We start from the raw sequence: 14,384 nt of genomic DNA, 5'->3' as shown, positions 1-14,384 counted from the left end.
GTGTATGGCTGGTGAGGACTCTGTACTTAATCCTCACAACAATCCCATGGAATTAGTGGTACTATTATCCCCCTTTTACAGATGAAAAAACTGAGTCTCAGAGACTGGATCAGTAGCCCCAGGTCTGGAAGTTATTCAGAGGTAGGGCTGAGATTCAAACCCAGATCTTGAAGCCAGAGCTCTTCCTGAGATTCTTCTACTGCTGCTGCTGCTAAGTCACTTCAGTCATGTACAATTCTGTTCGACCCCGTAGACGGCAGCCCACTAGGCTCCTCTGTCCCTGGGATTCTCCAGGCAAGAATACTGGAGTAGGTTGCCATTTCCTTCTCCAATGCATGAAAGTGAAAAGTGAAAGTGAAGTCGTTCAGTCGTGCCCGACTCTTAGCGACCCCATGGACTGCAGCCTACCAGGCTCCTCCGTCCATGGGATTTTCCAGGCAACAGTACTGGAGTGGGTTGCCATTGCCTTCTCCAACAGCCTCCAGTAAACCCCAGTTAGTGGGTACACAAGGGAGCAAGCATGGGGAGAGATAGGGATCCAGATTCAAGCCCTTGCTCAGTCACTTCTCACCTGTGTCACCTCAGGCAAGTGGCACAGCCTCTCTGGACCTCAGTTTCTTCATCTGTAAAATGGGAATAATAATATCACTTACCACAACGAGTTAAGAGTAGTGAATCTAAACTCCTGCATCTCCCCTCACTGTCAAGGAAGAGAAACACGTGAATGAAGCCCTTCTTGTGTCAGTTACTGCAATGGCTGGCAAACGGCAGAAACCGCTAACTGTGAAATCATGATCCTGCTGAGTATACTCCCAAGCTGCTCTTAACTAAGCCGAGCTTACATGGGATTAATTAAAGCGCTGTGTTGAACACTTGATGAACCATATAATTCACAGAGGGAGATGAAAGATGAATAAAACACACGTAATCTTCTTCATGGTTCATTGCCCACATCTCAACCCTGAGGGTTCCCTGACTCACCCTGCTCCACCCAACCTCAGTTGCCTCCGTTTCTAAGCTGAAAAGTATGCAGAACCTCCTTTTACTTTTTTTAAAGTATCGTAAACAGTTTCATATATGCATAACCTACACATGAGCACATGAGCACCCACGTACCTACTGCCCAGCGTGAGACACCAGGTACCTCTAAAGACCCCGGCCAGCCCCCAGAACATGCCCCTCCCCCACCCGCCCCGGGGGAGTCTTGAGCCAGGGTTTCCATCTGCTGTTCCCAGGACCTAGGCAGGCATCTTCAGGACCATCAGCTCCTCCTAGAAGCACTGAGACGTGCCCAAAAGTGACAGCATAGCTCAAAGAAGAAATGCTCGAAGGGGAGGAAAAGAGAGCAGAGAGGAAGCAGGCACTAAAAGATGAGAAAAAGCGAAATACAGATCAAGGATCCATGATCGGGGCACAGAGGTGTCTTCATGGGTATCTTCTGAATGCAAACGTGCTTTGTAGTTAGGCTCACCACTGGCCCAGAACTTGATTCGCACTGCCCACTCCTCCATACTCATCCAGAGGCCCTAGGGAAATTGGAGTTTTATAGTATCTGTGTTTCCCACTGTTGGAAAAACCAGATGTGGCCCAGGGAATCTGTTATCAGAACAAGACCCACAGACAGGTCTTGTTACCTACTTGTGACCTCCCCACCTCCCACCCCCTCACCAAAATTCCTACATCAAGCTTCTCACTCCACTTGGTCCACTGAATAAACCTCACAAAGGGCAGAAGAATCCACTGAGCTAGAAAGCATCCTTTTTAAGAAGAGAGCTTTTCATTCCATGCTTCCACTGCAGGGGGCATGGGTTTGATCCCTGGTAAGGGAACGAAGATCTAGCATGTCATGAGGCACAGCCAAAAAGAGAGAGATGAAGAGAGAGAACTTTTCTCAGTCATTCACACCTTAGTGTGAATTTGCCCGGATTGCTTTGGCCCACTGCAGCTGATTCAGTCAAGTTTTAAGCATGGAATGCTTGGGAGTCAGACCCAAATGGGGTCTCAGAGGCTTTGAGTAACCAAGAGGATGGGAGAGGGCAGTATGAAGAAAAGGGTGTTAGAAAATGAGAGACACAGATTCCACAGACAAACCCAGCCTGTTTCAAGTTTGCTTCCTCCAGGGTCAGAAGCATTCTTCCACCCATCCCATCCCCTTGCTCTGTACTACACACACCACTTTCCCAAGACGCAGCCCAAGAGCCACGAGCAGCAAGAGCAAAATAAGGCCCATATGCTAGCTAGACATCCAGCAACCCCATATAACGATCTTTTCATGGGGAAATGCGTCCTGAGTCCCAAACCACCCACCCAAGGATGTGCTTGAGGACTGCAGCTCTGGGGACATGGCCCATCACTTCAAGGACAGCCACTCTGTCCCACCATCTGTCCCACCAGGACCATTCGGGTGCACTTTGGACCAATTTTGTCAAAATATTTCGCTTATTGAGTTTGGATGCCTTCTATTATTTAAGAAATAAGCCGCCACTTGGCCGCTTGCTCTCTGCAGGGTCATTCCAGCCCGAGGTCTGCGTAACAAATGGAAAGCTACTCAACTGGAAACTCTGAACATGGCATAGGGCAAGGACAATCTTATCAGGAAACTTTCTGCTTGGGGTGAGAGTAATGGGTGACGTTGGTGGCTGATAAGGCCATGCCCGAGGACTCGGGCTGTATATAAGGAGCGGCTCCTGCCTGCTACTGTACACTTTCCCGTCTTCCCTTCTACGGAGACTTGCGAGCCAGGAAGAATCATGAAGTGGCTGCTCCTGCTTGCTTTGGTGGCACTCTCTGAGTGCAGCGTCGTCAAGTGAGTCTGGGGGACTCTCTGCACCAAGAGCTGTCTTCCTGGGGTTATTTCCTTTTGCTGTCTGTCCCTCTTCCCTCCCACAACTCCTCTCTCTGCATCCGTCCGGAGTCTCTTTTCTCTGCTCATTGGGGGACGCAGCTCAGCAGACATGGTTAACAGCACAGACCCTCCAGACCAGGCTGGGTAGGGTTCTCAGCACTAGCCACTGGGCCAGGCCACTTCCAGCAACCACTTCTCTTGTCTGCATTACTCTGCCCAAAGACGGGAGCATCGCCCCTCTCAACTTCCTTCTTGTGCTCTTGGGCAAGCTTTCTTTTCCTTCTGGATCTTCCACAGCACCCCATGAGTGTCTAATCACCCTTCTTCCTCCAAACCAACTGTGTGCAAATGCTCTGCCACAGGATCCCACTCGTCAAAAAGAAGTCCTTGAGACAGAATCTGATCGAGAATGGCAAGCTGAAGGAATTCATGAGGACACACAAATACAACCTGGGCAGCAAGTACATCCGGGAGGCCGCCACCTTGGTGTCTGAACAGCCCCTTCAGAACTACCTGGATGTGAGTGTGTGGGCAGGCAGCGGGCCAGCTCCAAGGACTCAGCCTAGAGGAGAGAGGGGGGATCCCAGGGTCTGGGAAGACAGGTCAGTGCTCTAAACCCCTAGGCAAGTGTAACCCAGGGTCTGCTCCCTGGATCTCAGAGACACAGGGAGAGTAGAATAACTCACAGTCAGAGGTGTTGCTCTCAACTCATTTATTCATTCATTCATCCAGTGCTTACCTAGAGGGAGCACCTCCTGTGTGTCAGGCTCTGTGCTGGGCCCAGAGAAGCGGCAGTGGACGAGCCTCAGGGTCCCACAATCTAGCAGGAGAGACAGATGATAATCAGGGAGCCTCACAAAGCATGACAAGCACAACCAGGCCAAGGCCACCCAGTGAAGCCAATACAGGGACTGCAGACAGATGACGGGCAGGGGCACCTCCCTGGGGCAAGGAAGAGAGAGGGGAGTTCTGAGAGGACAGCAGAGTGTTCCAGAAGGCGGGAAGACTTGCACCAGACCGTGTGACAGCGGGGGGCAGAGTGCATTTGAGGAATGGAAGCCAGAGTCCATTTTCAAAGCGAGGTCCATGTCCATGGGGGCTGGTGGGTGGAGCCAGACCAGAGTGGGTGGGGGGATGAGGCTTGGCATCTTAATTGCCACCAGATCACCTTAACTAGGGGCGGGGATTGACAAGATCAGATTGGAGTTTCAGGAAGACCATTCTGACTCTTCCATTTCGGATCCAACGGGCTTGCCTTTCAGTGGATACTATAGGTCCCCTGGGTGAAAGCCAAGGTCGTGAAGCACTCTTGCCTGTCATTAAGAGCTTGGCCTGTGACATTTGCCAGACCTAGGGAAGTCTAGGCTCTCATGTTTCCAAGTCATGGGACCTTGGACAAGTCTGAGTGAGACTCAGCTTTCTTGTCTGTAAGACAGAACTATTACTATCCACCACCAGAGGGTTGTTTAGAGTAATTCAAGCAGTAATGTAGTGGGGGAGGGTTGATTTGAGAGAAGTTTTTTCATTTTGGGTTTTTTTGAGTGCTTAGAACAGGGCCTGGCCTTTGGTTAGAGCTTGGTAAAAGCTTTGTAAAGTTAGCCCATTTGTTCACTTTACAAATATTTATAAAACACCTACTCTCTATCAGAGACTATGCCAGAAGCTGCGGAAACAACGGTGACTAAGCAAAGATCCTGGAGCTTATATTCTAGATGGAAAGACAAATAAGAGACACATAAACAGGAATGTAAAAAAGTCAACTGGAGTAAGGAGAAAAAGAATGGGGCAGGGGCAAATTTAGATAAAGTAGTCAGGGAGAGCCTCTTGATGGAGGTGATATTTGACTAGAGCGCTGAAGAATGGATCAGAAGGAGTCAGCCAAGGAAAGATCTAGAATAAACATTTTCTTAGCACAAGAAATACCAAGTGCAAAGACCCTGGGATGGGAATGAGCTGGTCATGAAAGAACCATAGCAGCGTGGCTGGAGCAGAGCTAGCCAGGGAAAAACTGCTGCCACTAAGAATAAAATTCGTAAAGATACTCTTTCTTTCTTTTTTTATTTATTTGGCTGCACCCGGTCTTAGTGGTGGCACGCAAACTCCCAGTTGTGTCATGAGGGCATCTAATTCCCTGACCAGGGATGGAACCCAGGCCCCCTGCATTGGGAGCATGCAGTCTTAGCCACTAGACTGCCAGGAAAGTCCCAAGGATATACTTTCTTAAACCCACTGCAGTCATCTAGACTTAGGAATAAGATATCTCAAGGGGTCTTCACTTCTAGGTGACTTGTTTATCTCCCCATCAACAATTTAAAGAAAAAATGCTTAAGCATTTACTCTGCTGGGGCTTCCCAGGTGGTGCTAGTGGTAAAGAATCTGCCTGCCAATGCAGGAGACACAAGAGACCTGGGTTCAATCCCTGGGTTGGGAAGATCCCCTGGAGTAGGAAATGGTAAGCCACTCCAGTATTCTTGCCTGGGAAACCCCATGGACAGAGGAGCCTGGCGGGCCACAGTCCATCAGGCTGCAGATGGTTGGACACGACTGAGCGACTAAGAACAGATTTACTCTGCTGGATAAGTTTCTACCCTATCCAAGAGTGTGCATTCTCTAGGATAACAAGACTAAGACATTCAAGGCAAGAGGGGACAGCAGGTTATTGTTGAGTGTTCATGAGGCTTAGAAGAGAATAGGCAGAGGTTAACAGGATTGCAATCAGGGAAGACTTCAAGGAGGAAGGGAGACCTGGATGGACCTTGAAGGATGGAGGGATGCACTGGATCAAAAGATGAAGGAAAGGGGGCCAGTGAAGGGGGAGGTGGGATGTGGCCAAGAAGACCCAGTGACAGTCCCTGGGGAGGCCAGGCTGGGGAGTCCCCAGTTGGTGAGCTGTGTGTCCCCCCGGCAGACGGAGTACTTCGGCACCATTGGCATTGGCACCCCCGCTCAGGACTTCACTGTCATCTTTGACACCGGCTCCTCCAACCTGTGGGTGCCCTCCATCTACTGCTCCAGCGAAGCCTGCAGTGAGTGTCCCCCCACCCTCTCCAGGCCCCTGGCACTGAGTCACCTGGGAGCCCTGAATGCTCAGGGGCCTCACATAGGTCTGATTTCAAGCCCGCTGAAGCCACTCAGGGATCCACTCCAAAAGCATTCACTGAGCACCTATTATGTGCCAGGCTTAGGTGCCCTGGAGGATGAAGGGGTGAATCACATGTGGTCCCGGCCCTCAGGAAGTTCAGTCCAGTGGCAGAGTGTGCAGCTGCACATTACCATGGGCAGCTGTGGGCCTGCTCCAGTCAGCATGAGCCTGGAAGGACCTTCCATCAGAGTTGTTGTTGTTCAGTCGCTCAGTCATGTCACACCCCTTGTGACCCCATGAACTGAAGCACGCCAGGCTTCTCTGCCCCTCACCATCTCCCAGAGTTTGCTCAAACTCATGTTCATCATGTCGATGATGCCATTCAATCATCTCATCCTCTGTTCGCCCCCTTCTCCTTCTGCCTTCAATCTTTCCCAGCATCAGAGTTTTTTCCAATGAGTCAGCTCTTCACACCAGGTGATCAAAGTATTAGAGCTTCAGCTTCAGCATCAGTCTCTCTAATGAATATTCAAGGTTGATTTCCTTTAGGATTGACTGGTTTGATCTCCTTGCAGTCCAAGGGACTCTCAAGAGTCTTCGCCAACACTATAGTTCGAAAGCATCAAATCTTCAGTACTCAGCCTGCTTAATGGTCCAGCTCTCACATTTCTACATGACTACTGGAAAAACCATAGCTTTGACTATAGGGACCTTTGTCAGCAAAGTGATGTCTCTGCTTTTTAATACGCTGTCTAGGTTTGTCATAGCTTTCCTTCCAAGGAACAAGTGTCTTTTCATTTCATAGCCACAGTTTCCATCCACAGTGAGATGATCCCAGTTGGTCCAACCAGACAGGAATGGAAACTGGGAACACTAGGGCACCAAAGTCTAAAGAAAAAAGTTAACTTTCTCTTCCAAAATCCAACCCAAAACGAAGGCACCCTCAGCCCATGACTCTGGCTCAGCTTTTGGAGTTTGACCATGTCTCTTCTTGTCCTCACAGCCAACCACAACCGCTTCAACCCTCAAGACTCTTCCACCTATGAGGCCACCAGCGAGACACTGTCCATCACCTACGGAACCGGCAGCATGACGGGCGTCCTTGGATACGACACCGTCCAGGTAAGCAAACTCTGGCCGGCCGCCTCATCCTGCACAGCTTCCAACTTCAGGGACCTTAGAGGCCACAGCACAGACCTCCCCCCACCCCCTCCTCACCCTCTGCGGCAGCTCCTTCAATATGGGTCTTTGTATCACAAAAGCAACCTAACTGGGGCATGCAGAAAGTGGCAGAGATACCACAGATATTTTGGAGGGGCTGGTGGCGGTGGGGTGGGGGGGAGAAGTAGTAAGGTAGGGGAATGCCAGAAGCCAGCATCAGCACCCAAGTCGAATGCTATGAAGGGGTAGGAAGAAGGTAGGAAAAGGCTCAGTTCTCTTTTAGCACCTCCTCTTCTTCCTCCTCCCTGAGCCCACAGCCCCCCTAAGTCACAAAAGCTCAACCACAAGCATCCCCCGCCTTTCCAGGGCGCAGCAGGGGTCCAGGGTTCTGATTTGCCCAGCGTCTGCTTTGCATCTGATCTTCAGAAACACACACATGGTGACCATCTGTTCTGCAGCACATTCTCACACCAAGTCGCAGACGGTGCCCATCTGGGGATCAGCCTCAGTTGTTCTTTCCAGCAGAATAACAAGAAATTCCAGGGCTAATCCCTCTCCCCTCCTTCCAGCCTGATGCCCCAGAAGCCAAGTTCTACATGAAGTGAATCAGGGGATGCTCTGAGCCCAGGGTGGGCACCCCGCAGTGCTCAGTCAGCACAAGCTAATGAGAAACGTCTTGGTTCCCCCACACAGGTCGGAGGCATCAGCGACACCAACCAGATCTTTGGCCTGAGTGAGACAGAGCCCGGCTCCTTCCTGTACTACGCTCCCTTCGACGGCATCCTGGGTCTCGCCTACCCCAGCATCTCCTCCTCCGGGGCCACCCCTGTCTTTGACAACATATGGGACCAGGGTCTGGTTTCCCAAGACCTCTTCTCTGTCTACCTGAGCAGGTAAGTGAAGCAAGGAGGTCACGGTCACCAGGTCCAGCAGGAGGCTGTCGAAGGCTGGATGGGCTGGAATCTTGGCAAGCAGGGGGATTGGCAAGGTCAGTGTCTTAGACTTGAGATGTGTATCTTTGGAGAGAACGGTGCCAAATTCCTTTCTGATGAACAGTCTTCCTCGTCTTATTTTACTAGCAAGATTCTCTGTCACCTTGCTTTATGCAAGTCAAATATCATTAGCTATTTGCTCTCCAGAAGACCACCGTTTAACGTGAGTCCACTTAGGGACTTCCCTAGTGGCCCAGTGGTTAGGAGTCTGCACTCCCAGTGTAGGGGCCCAGGGTTCAATCCTTGGTCAGGAGCTAGATCCCACATGCTCCGATTAAGACTTGGTGCAGCCAAATTAAAAAAAAAAAAAAAAATTTTTTTAAAGAGTGAACCCGCTTAAAATTGGAGCCAAAAGTTCATAGCAATAAATGAAAAGAAGTTTTGATTGGGATTTAGACCTTGAACAGAGAAACTTTTAAATGATGAAAGCAAGTTTCTTATATTAGTTAACAAAATTTAGGTTTCAGGTGTGGCTATGAGTTAATTCTAAGAATAAAGAATAACCAAGCCTTGGTTTCAGCTAAGTAAAGGTTTGTGCCAGAATATCTGAGGTTGTGTCATCGACTTTCTTGAGACACTCAACCTTCCTCTGACACTCACATCCTTTTCCTTTGAAGCGATTTGTCATCACTGATGGGGTTTTTTTAAGATATTGACTGGTCTATAATCTCGCGGGTACTGTCAGATGTTTACAAGGAAGGAGGGGTGGGGTTGGGGAGTGGAATCATCTGCCTGTGATTGGTCTGTCTGTGACCAGTTGCTTGCTGAATAATTTCTTAGTGTCATCTACATTTGCTTTCCTGTCTAAACCGAAACTGCAGATTTATACAATGACTATTCCAGTAATCAGGACTCCAGCAATGTACAACAGGAGGGTCTTTTTAGCCTTTTTTTCTCTTGACCACTTAATATTCAAGCTTCAGCTCTCTTAAACATAATCTGTTTTTATGAGCAGTTAGGTAATTCACACAGGGCCAACTAGATTGAAGTTTCGCAATCCCAGCACTATTGACGTTTTTGGACCAGATGATTCCTTGCTGTTGGGGGCTGCTTTGGGATGTTTGGCAGCCTCCCTGGCCTCCACCTCCCAGAGGCCAGCGGCTCCCCCGACCCCCACCTAGTCGTGGCGATGAAAAACGCCTGCAGACATTTGCAAACCATGAACTACATTATCAAGGCTTTAAGAGCAGACACCGTCATTCATTTATTTCTCTTGAGGTCCCCACAGCAAAGAGCGTATGTGGTGGAAACCACACATACTTTGGAACCAAAAAGACCCAGGTTCTGTGGCTCCCTGGCTGTGTGACCTTGGGCACACTACACCACCTCTCTGAGCCTCAGTTACTTCAGTGTAAAACAGAAATAATAGTGATCAAGGCATGGGTCTTGGTGTCAGGATTATAAGAAACCCAGTGAACCACACACACTGCTCAGCTCTTGATGCTGGCAAGATCCCAATTAAGAGTAGCTCTTAGTTTATGGTTGCTGGAGAAATGATGGGAGAAAGGGATAGTTAGGGAGTTTGGGATGGACATGTACACACTGGCATATTTAAAATGGGTAACCAACAAGGACCTCCTGTATAGCACATGGAACTCTGCTCAGTGTTATGTGGCAGCCGGGATGGGAGGGGAGTTTGGGGAAGAATGGATACATGCATATGTACAGCTGAGTCCCTTTGCTGTACATCTGAAACTATCACAACATTGTTAATTAGCTATACTCCAATACAAAACAAAAAGGTTTTTTTTTGAAGTAGCTCTTAGAATGCACACAGTTTATATGTTCAGTTGGAACTGTGAATGTATGAATGAATTCCTGTTTTCCCTCCACTCTCCATAGCAACGAAGAGAGCGGCAGCGTGGTGATATTCGGTGACATCGATTCTTCTTACTACTCAGGAAGTCTGAACTGGGTGCCTGTTTCTGTTGAGGGCTATTGGCAGATCACTGTGGACAGGTGAGGTCATTGTGGATGGGCTATATCCTGGCATGGGTCCCAGAATGCATTTCTTTACACACTCATAATTAACATAATTAATCCCCCTGGAACAGCCAGCACAGGGACATGTGCTCCAGAAGGAGAAGGTAAAAGTTGGCCGAGTCAGAGAGACCCGGAGAAGGGCACATCACTGGAGGATAAGCAATGTCTGGGACCACCCCCTCCGACCCCACACCCCAGAGACTCAGCAAGGATGAGACAGCCAATTCCCTTCTGAGCAAAGAGACAGGACAGTCTACCAGAAACTCTATGGAGAGTGGGGGGTCCCCTGTCCATACATCTTGGCTTTTAGGGGGCTTGTCACTTTGGTCTAAGGTCAGGGCAAGATGGTGGAGAAGTTGTTTCGAAACATTTCCTCCCATTGGCTTCCCTGGTGGCTCAGACGGCAAAGAATCTACCTTCAGTGTGGGAGACACAGATTCAGTCCAGGGTCAGGAAGATCCCCTGAAGAAGGGAATGGCAAACAACTCCAGTATTCTTGCCTGGAGAATCCCATGGACAGAGGAGCCTGGCAGGCTACAGTCCATGGGGTCGCAGAGAGTCGGACAGACTGAGCGACTAACACCCACACACACATTTCCTTCCACTTTCCACTTCAAAGACTGTCTGCCCCCAGGTAGCCTTAACCTCTAGCTGTTCTGCCCACAGTTGGCCTGCTTGGGTGACCCATAGCCCAGGTTTGCCCAGGAGTGAGCAGTTTCCTGGGATGCCAGCCTTTCAGTAGTTAAACCAAGACAGTCCCGGGGAAACTGGGACACACTGATCTCCCTAGCAACCTTTGGGTGTCCACTTCCCTGAGAAGCCTTCCCTGGCTTGGTCCACACCAGCACTCTCACCCTGGCTTGGGTTCTGTTCCCCTACTCATCCTGCTCCTCCTCAATCATAATTTATCTTTCCAGCTAGAGTAGGAGCTCCCTGTGGCCAGAAACTGTGCACCCATCTTGTTTGGCTTTGCATGTCCTGTGCCTAACACAGAGCAGGCACTCAGTAATTCCTGGTAGAATACGTGAATTCAGAGAATGAGCGTGTGAACAAGAGAAGCTGAAATTTTATGCATTGGCCAATGGATGGGGAAGGAACCAGGGTTGCCTGGTTCCTCCTTGAGAGGTACCCTCCAGGGGCTCAGGGGACCCTGACTTGCCTCTTTTCCTCAGCATCACCATGAATGGAGAGTCCATCGCTTGCAGCGACGGCTGCCAGGCCATTGTTGACACTGGTACCTCTCTGCTGGCCGGCCCAACCACTGCCATTTCCAACATTCAGAGCTACATTGGAGCCAGCGAGGATTCCTCTGGCGAAGTAAGTCCAGCTCTGACTGCCCTGTTCTAGACTCAAGTGGTGGATCTGCCACACACGAGCAATGAAAACCCTGCTAACCCTTGTTCCTTCCAGGTGGTGATCAGTTGCTCTTCCATCGACAGCCTGCCCGACATTGTCTTCACCATCAATGGTGTCCAGTACCCTGTGCCCCCCAGCGCCTACATCCTGCAGGTAAGGGGGGTCTGGGCCTTCCACTAGATGTACCCACTCAGAATGTGGACACAGACTGCCCCTCGGCACAAGGGCAAGGGCACTTCCACAAGCTGGAGCTTCCATTTGCTCTGGACAGCCTCCAGAGAAAAAGAATACATCACAGATAAATGTGAGACTGAGAACTGAGAGGCAGCACCCCCAGGGAGGAAAAGCAAGCAAAGGTTGGTGGTGTGAAAGGAGGATTTCTAGTTGGGCCCTGGAGTCCAAGCTCTGGGTCTCAAGGATTAGCCCCAGGTTCTTCAGCAAGGTACTAGCCCCTGGATCCCTCCTTTATCTAAAACCTAGACCTTTCCCCACACCAGTATCGTAATCAAGCAAGATTGCCCACATCAAAGCTACAAAGTGTTGGGCAAATGGAAACCACACCTCCCATAGGGTCAGGGCTTATGACACTCCTATAGTCTCTGCTGCTGCTGCTGCTGCTAATTCGCTTCAGTCGTGTCCGACTCTGTGCAACCCCATAGACAGCAGCCCACTAGGCTCCTCTGTCCCTGGGATTCTCCAGGCAAGAATACTGGAATGGGTTGCCATTTCCTTCTCCAATGCATGAAAGTGAGAAGTGAAAGTGAAGTCTCTCAGTCGTGCCGATGCACCCAGGAAAACCTTGCCTTCTAGTACAATGCTGGATGGGAAACTAGTTTTGCCCTGTGGGTGGATGTCATTCAGCAAGAACTAACTAGGCCCCTCCCCCAGCAATGCTGATTAATTAGGAAGGGGTGGAGCCTAAGCCATGGTAGGGGGTGGGGTGCAGAGGGCTTGAAGTTCCAGAGGAGATTGTAATATGCAGCCAAAGTCACAAAGTCAGCGACTTAGTGAATGAAAAGGTCTAGCAGCTGATCCAGTTTGCCACTGGTGGGGATCAGAATAATGAGAAAAGGCTGTGTCACCAGTGCTTCCAGACTCCTTCCCGGCAGCTGAGTTCTCCCTAAACCCCTTAGCTCTGATGCTGACGTCAAGGTGTGTACATCTGCCAGAAACACTGGATAATGTCTGGTAATCCCTGGAAACCAAGAGAGCAGAGAGTTGCTTACAGAGGCAGACCCCAGGCCAGGAAGAGCCAAGTCCCCAGGCACGAGCCAGGAAGCTCCTCCTTGCACGTGGCTGGCAGCGCACCATGGTCCTGGATGCTCAGGCCCCAGCGCCTGTCCCCAAAGGGTCTGAGTCCCAGCTCGGGTTTTATTCTCCTTTCCTCCAGAGCGACGGGATCTGCTCCAGCGGGTTCGAGGGCATGGACATCTCCACCTCCTCTGGGGACCTCTGGATCCTGGGTGATGTCTTCATCCGCCAGTATTTCACCGTCTTCGATAGGGGCAACAACCAGATCGGCCTGGCTCCCGTGGCCTGAGCCCGCGCGGTTCCAACCACTTCCAGGAAGACCCCTCCCTGATTCTGCCCCTGATCTTTGATGTAGATAATTCTCCTGGTTGTTCCTCCTCTGGGATCCTGGAGGTGGAATCTTGGCCCTGTTCCCTGTCACACCAATAATGTAGAATAAATCATAACCTCCTGGAAAATGGCTTGTGTGTTTGCTTCTGTTTGTCGGAGTTCCCCTTTGCATCACTGGGGTCAGAACACTGGGGCAGGGGGGCAGAATTGACCACTGCCATTTGGATAGCACCAAACACAGTGGCACCACGTGCTTTGTAACAGAGCTAGGAAGATGAACGGGCCTCTGGGGACCAGCTGGGAGCGTCATATAAAGACCTGGGGACCAGAAATGCCAGGGCTGTTGCTTTCTCACAGAATTTGCACGCGCCTGCTCAGTCACTTCAGTCGTATCCAACTCTTTGCAACCCTATGCACTGTAACCCACCAGTCTCCTCTGTCCATGGGGATTCTCCAGGTAAGAATACTGGAGTGGGTGGCTATGCCCTCCTCCAGGGGATCTTCCCCACTCAGGGATGGAAGTTCTTATAGAATAGAGCACCTGAATTCTCTCTCTCTCTCTTTTTTTTTTTTTTAATATTTATTGATTGATTTGGCTGTGCTGGGTCTTAGTTTCAGCACTCAGGATCTTTAGCTGTGGCTTGCAATTGAGCTCTCAGTTGCGGCATGTGGACTTAGTTGCAGCATGTGGGATCCGGTTCCCCAACCAGGGATGGAGCCCAGGCCCCCTGCACTGGGAATGCAGAGTCGTAGCCCCTGGACCACCAGGGAAGTCCCAGCATCCGAATTCTTGATTGAGGGAGTAACTTATTTTTCCCAAAGCCAAGAAGAGATGATGAGAAAAGGAAAAGAATTAAGGAGAGGTTCCCACTGATGGTGGCACTCCTAAGTATGCCAGGCAAGGCAGAAATGACCATGAGACATGGGCCAGAATGGTTTTCTACTCCCCAAGGAGAGGAACAACAGGTGATAATGGAGCCTAGACAATTCTGTCTTTGGATTATAAAGAGAATAAGATTTGCTTGCACATACATAAAAAGAAAAACGGCCCCCAAGAACCAGACACCACAAAAGGGGTGGCATGGGATGAGGGGAGATGTGGTGAGGGGAGACACCTCACTATTCTCCAGGCAAGAATACTGGAATGAGTTGCCATGCCCTTCTCCAAGGGGTCTTCCCAATGCAGGGATCCAACCCAGGTCTCCCGCATCACAGGCAGATTCTTTACCAGCTGAGCCACAGGGGAAGCCCAAGAACACTGGAGCGGGTAGCCTATCCCTTCTCCAGGGGATCTTCCCAACCCAGGAATCAAACCAGGGTCTCCTGCATTGCAGGTGGATTCTTTACCAACTGAGCTATCAGGGAAGCCCTGCTGTGGCTTGTC

At 50.2% G+C, this 14,384-nt stretch overlaps 1 protein-coding gene across 1 annotated transcript; it reads left to right on the top strand.

The window, feature by feature from the left end:
- Positions 1-3,155: 3,155 nt before the first annotated feature.
- On the top strand, positions 3,156-13,128 carry LOC102281311 (pepsin A). The gene is made up of 8 exons (XM_005909454.3): positions 3,156-3,364; positions 5,754-5,871; positions 6,931-7,049; positions 7,782-7,981; positions 9,923-10,039; positions 11,236-11,380; positions 11,474-11,572; positions 12,810-13,128. The coding sequence occupies exons 1-8, from the start codon at positions 3,194-3,196 to the stop codon at positions 12,957-12,959; spliced, it is 1,119 nt and encodes a 372-aa protein (XP_005909516.2). The 5' UTR covers positions 3,156-3,193; the 3' UTR covers positions 12,960-13,128.
- Positions 13,129-14,384: the final 1,256 nt, after the last annotated feature.

This window comes from Bos mutus, chromosome 22, assembly GCF_027580195.1.
Source record: "Bos mutus isolate GX-2022 chromosome 22, NWIPB_WYAK_1.1, whole genome shotgun sequence".
Lineage (NCBI taxonomy): Eukaryota > Metazoa > Chordata > Mammalia > Artiodactyla > Bovidae > Bos > Bos mutus.
This window is presented reverse-complemented; position numbering and strand designations above follow the sequence as displayed.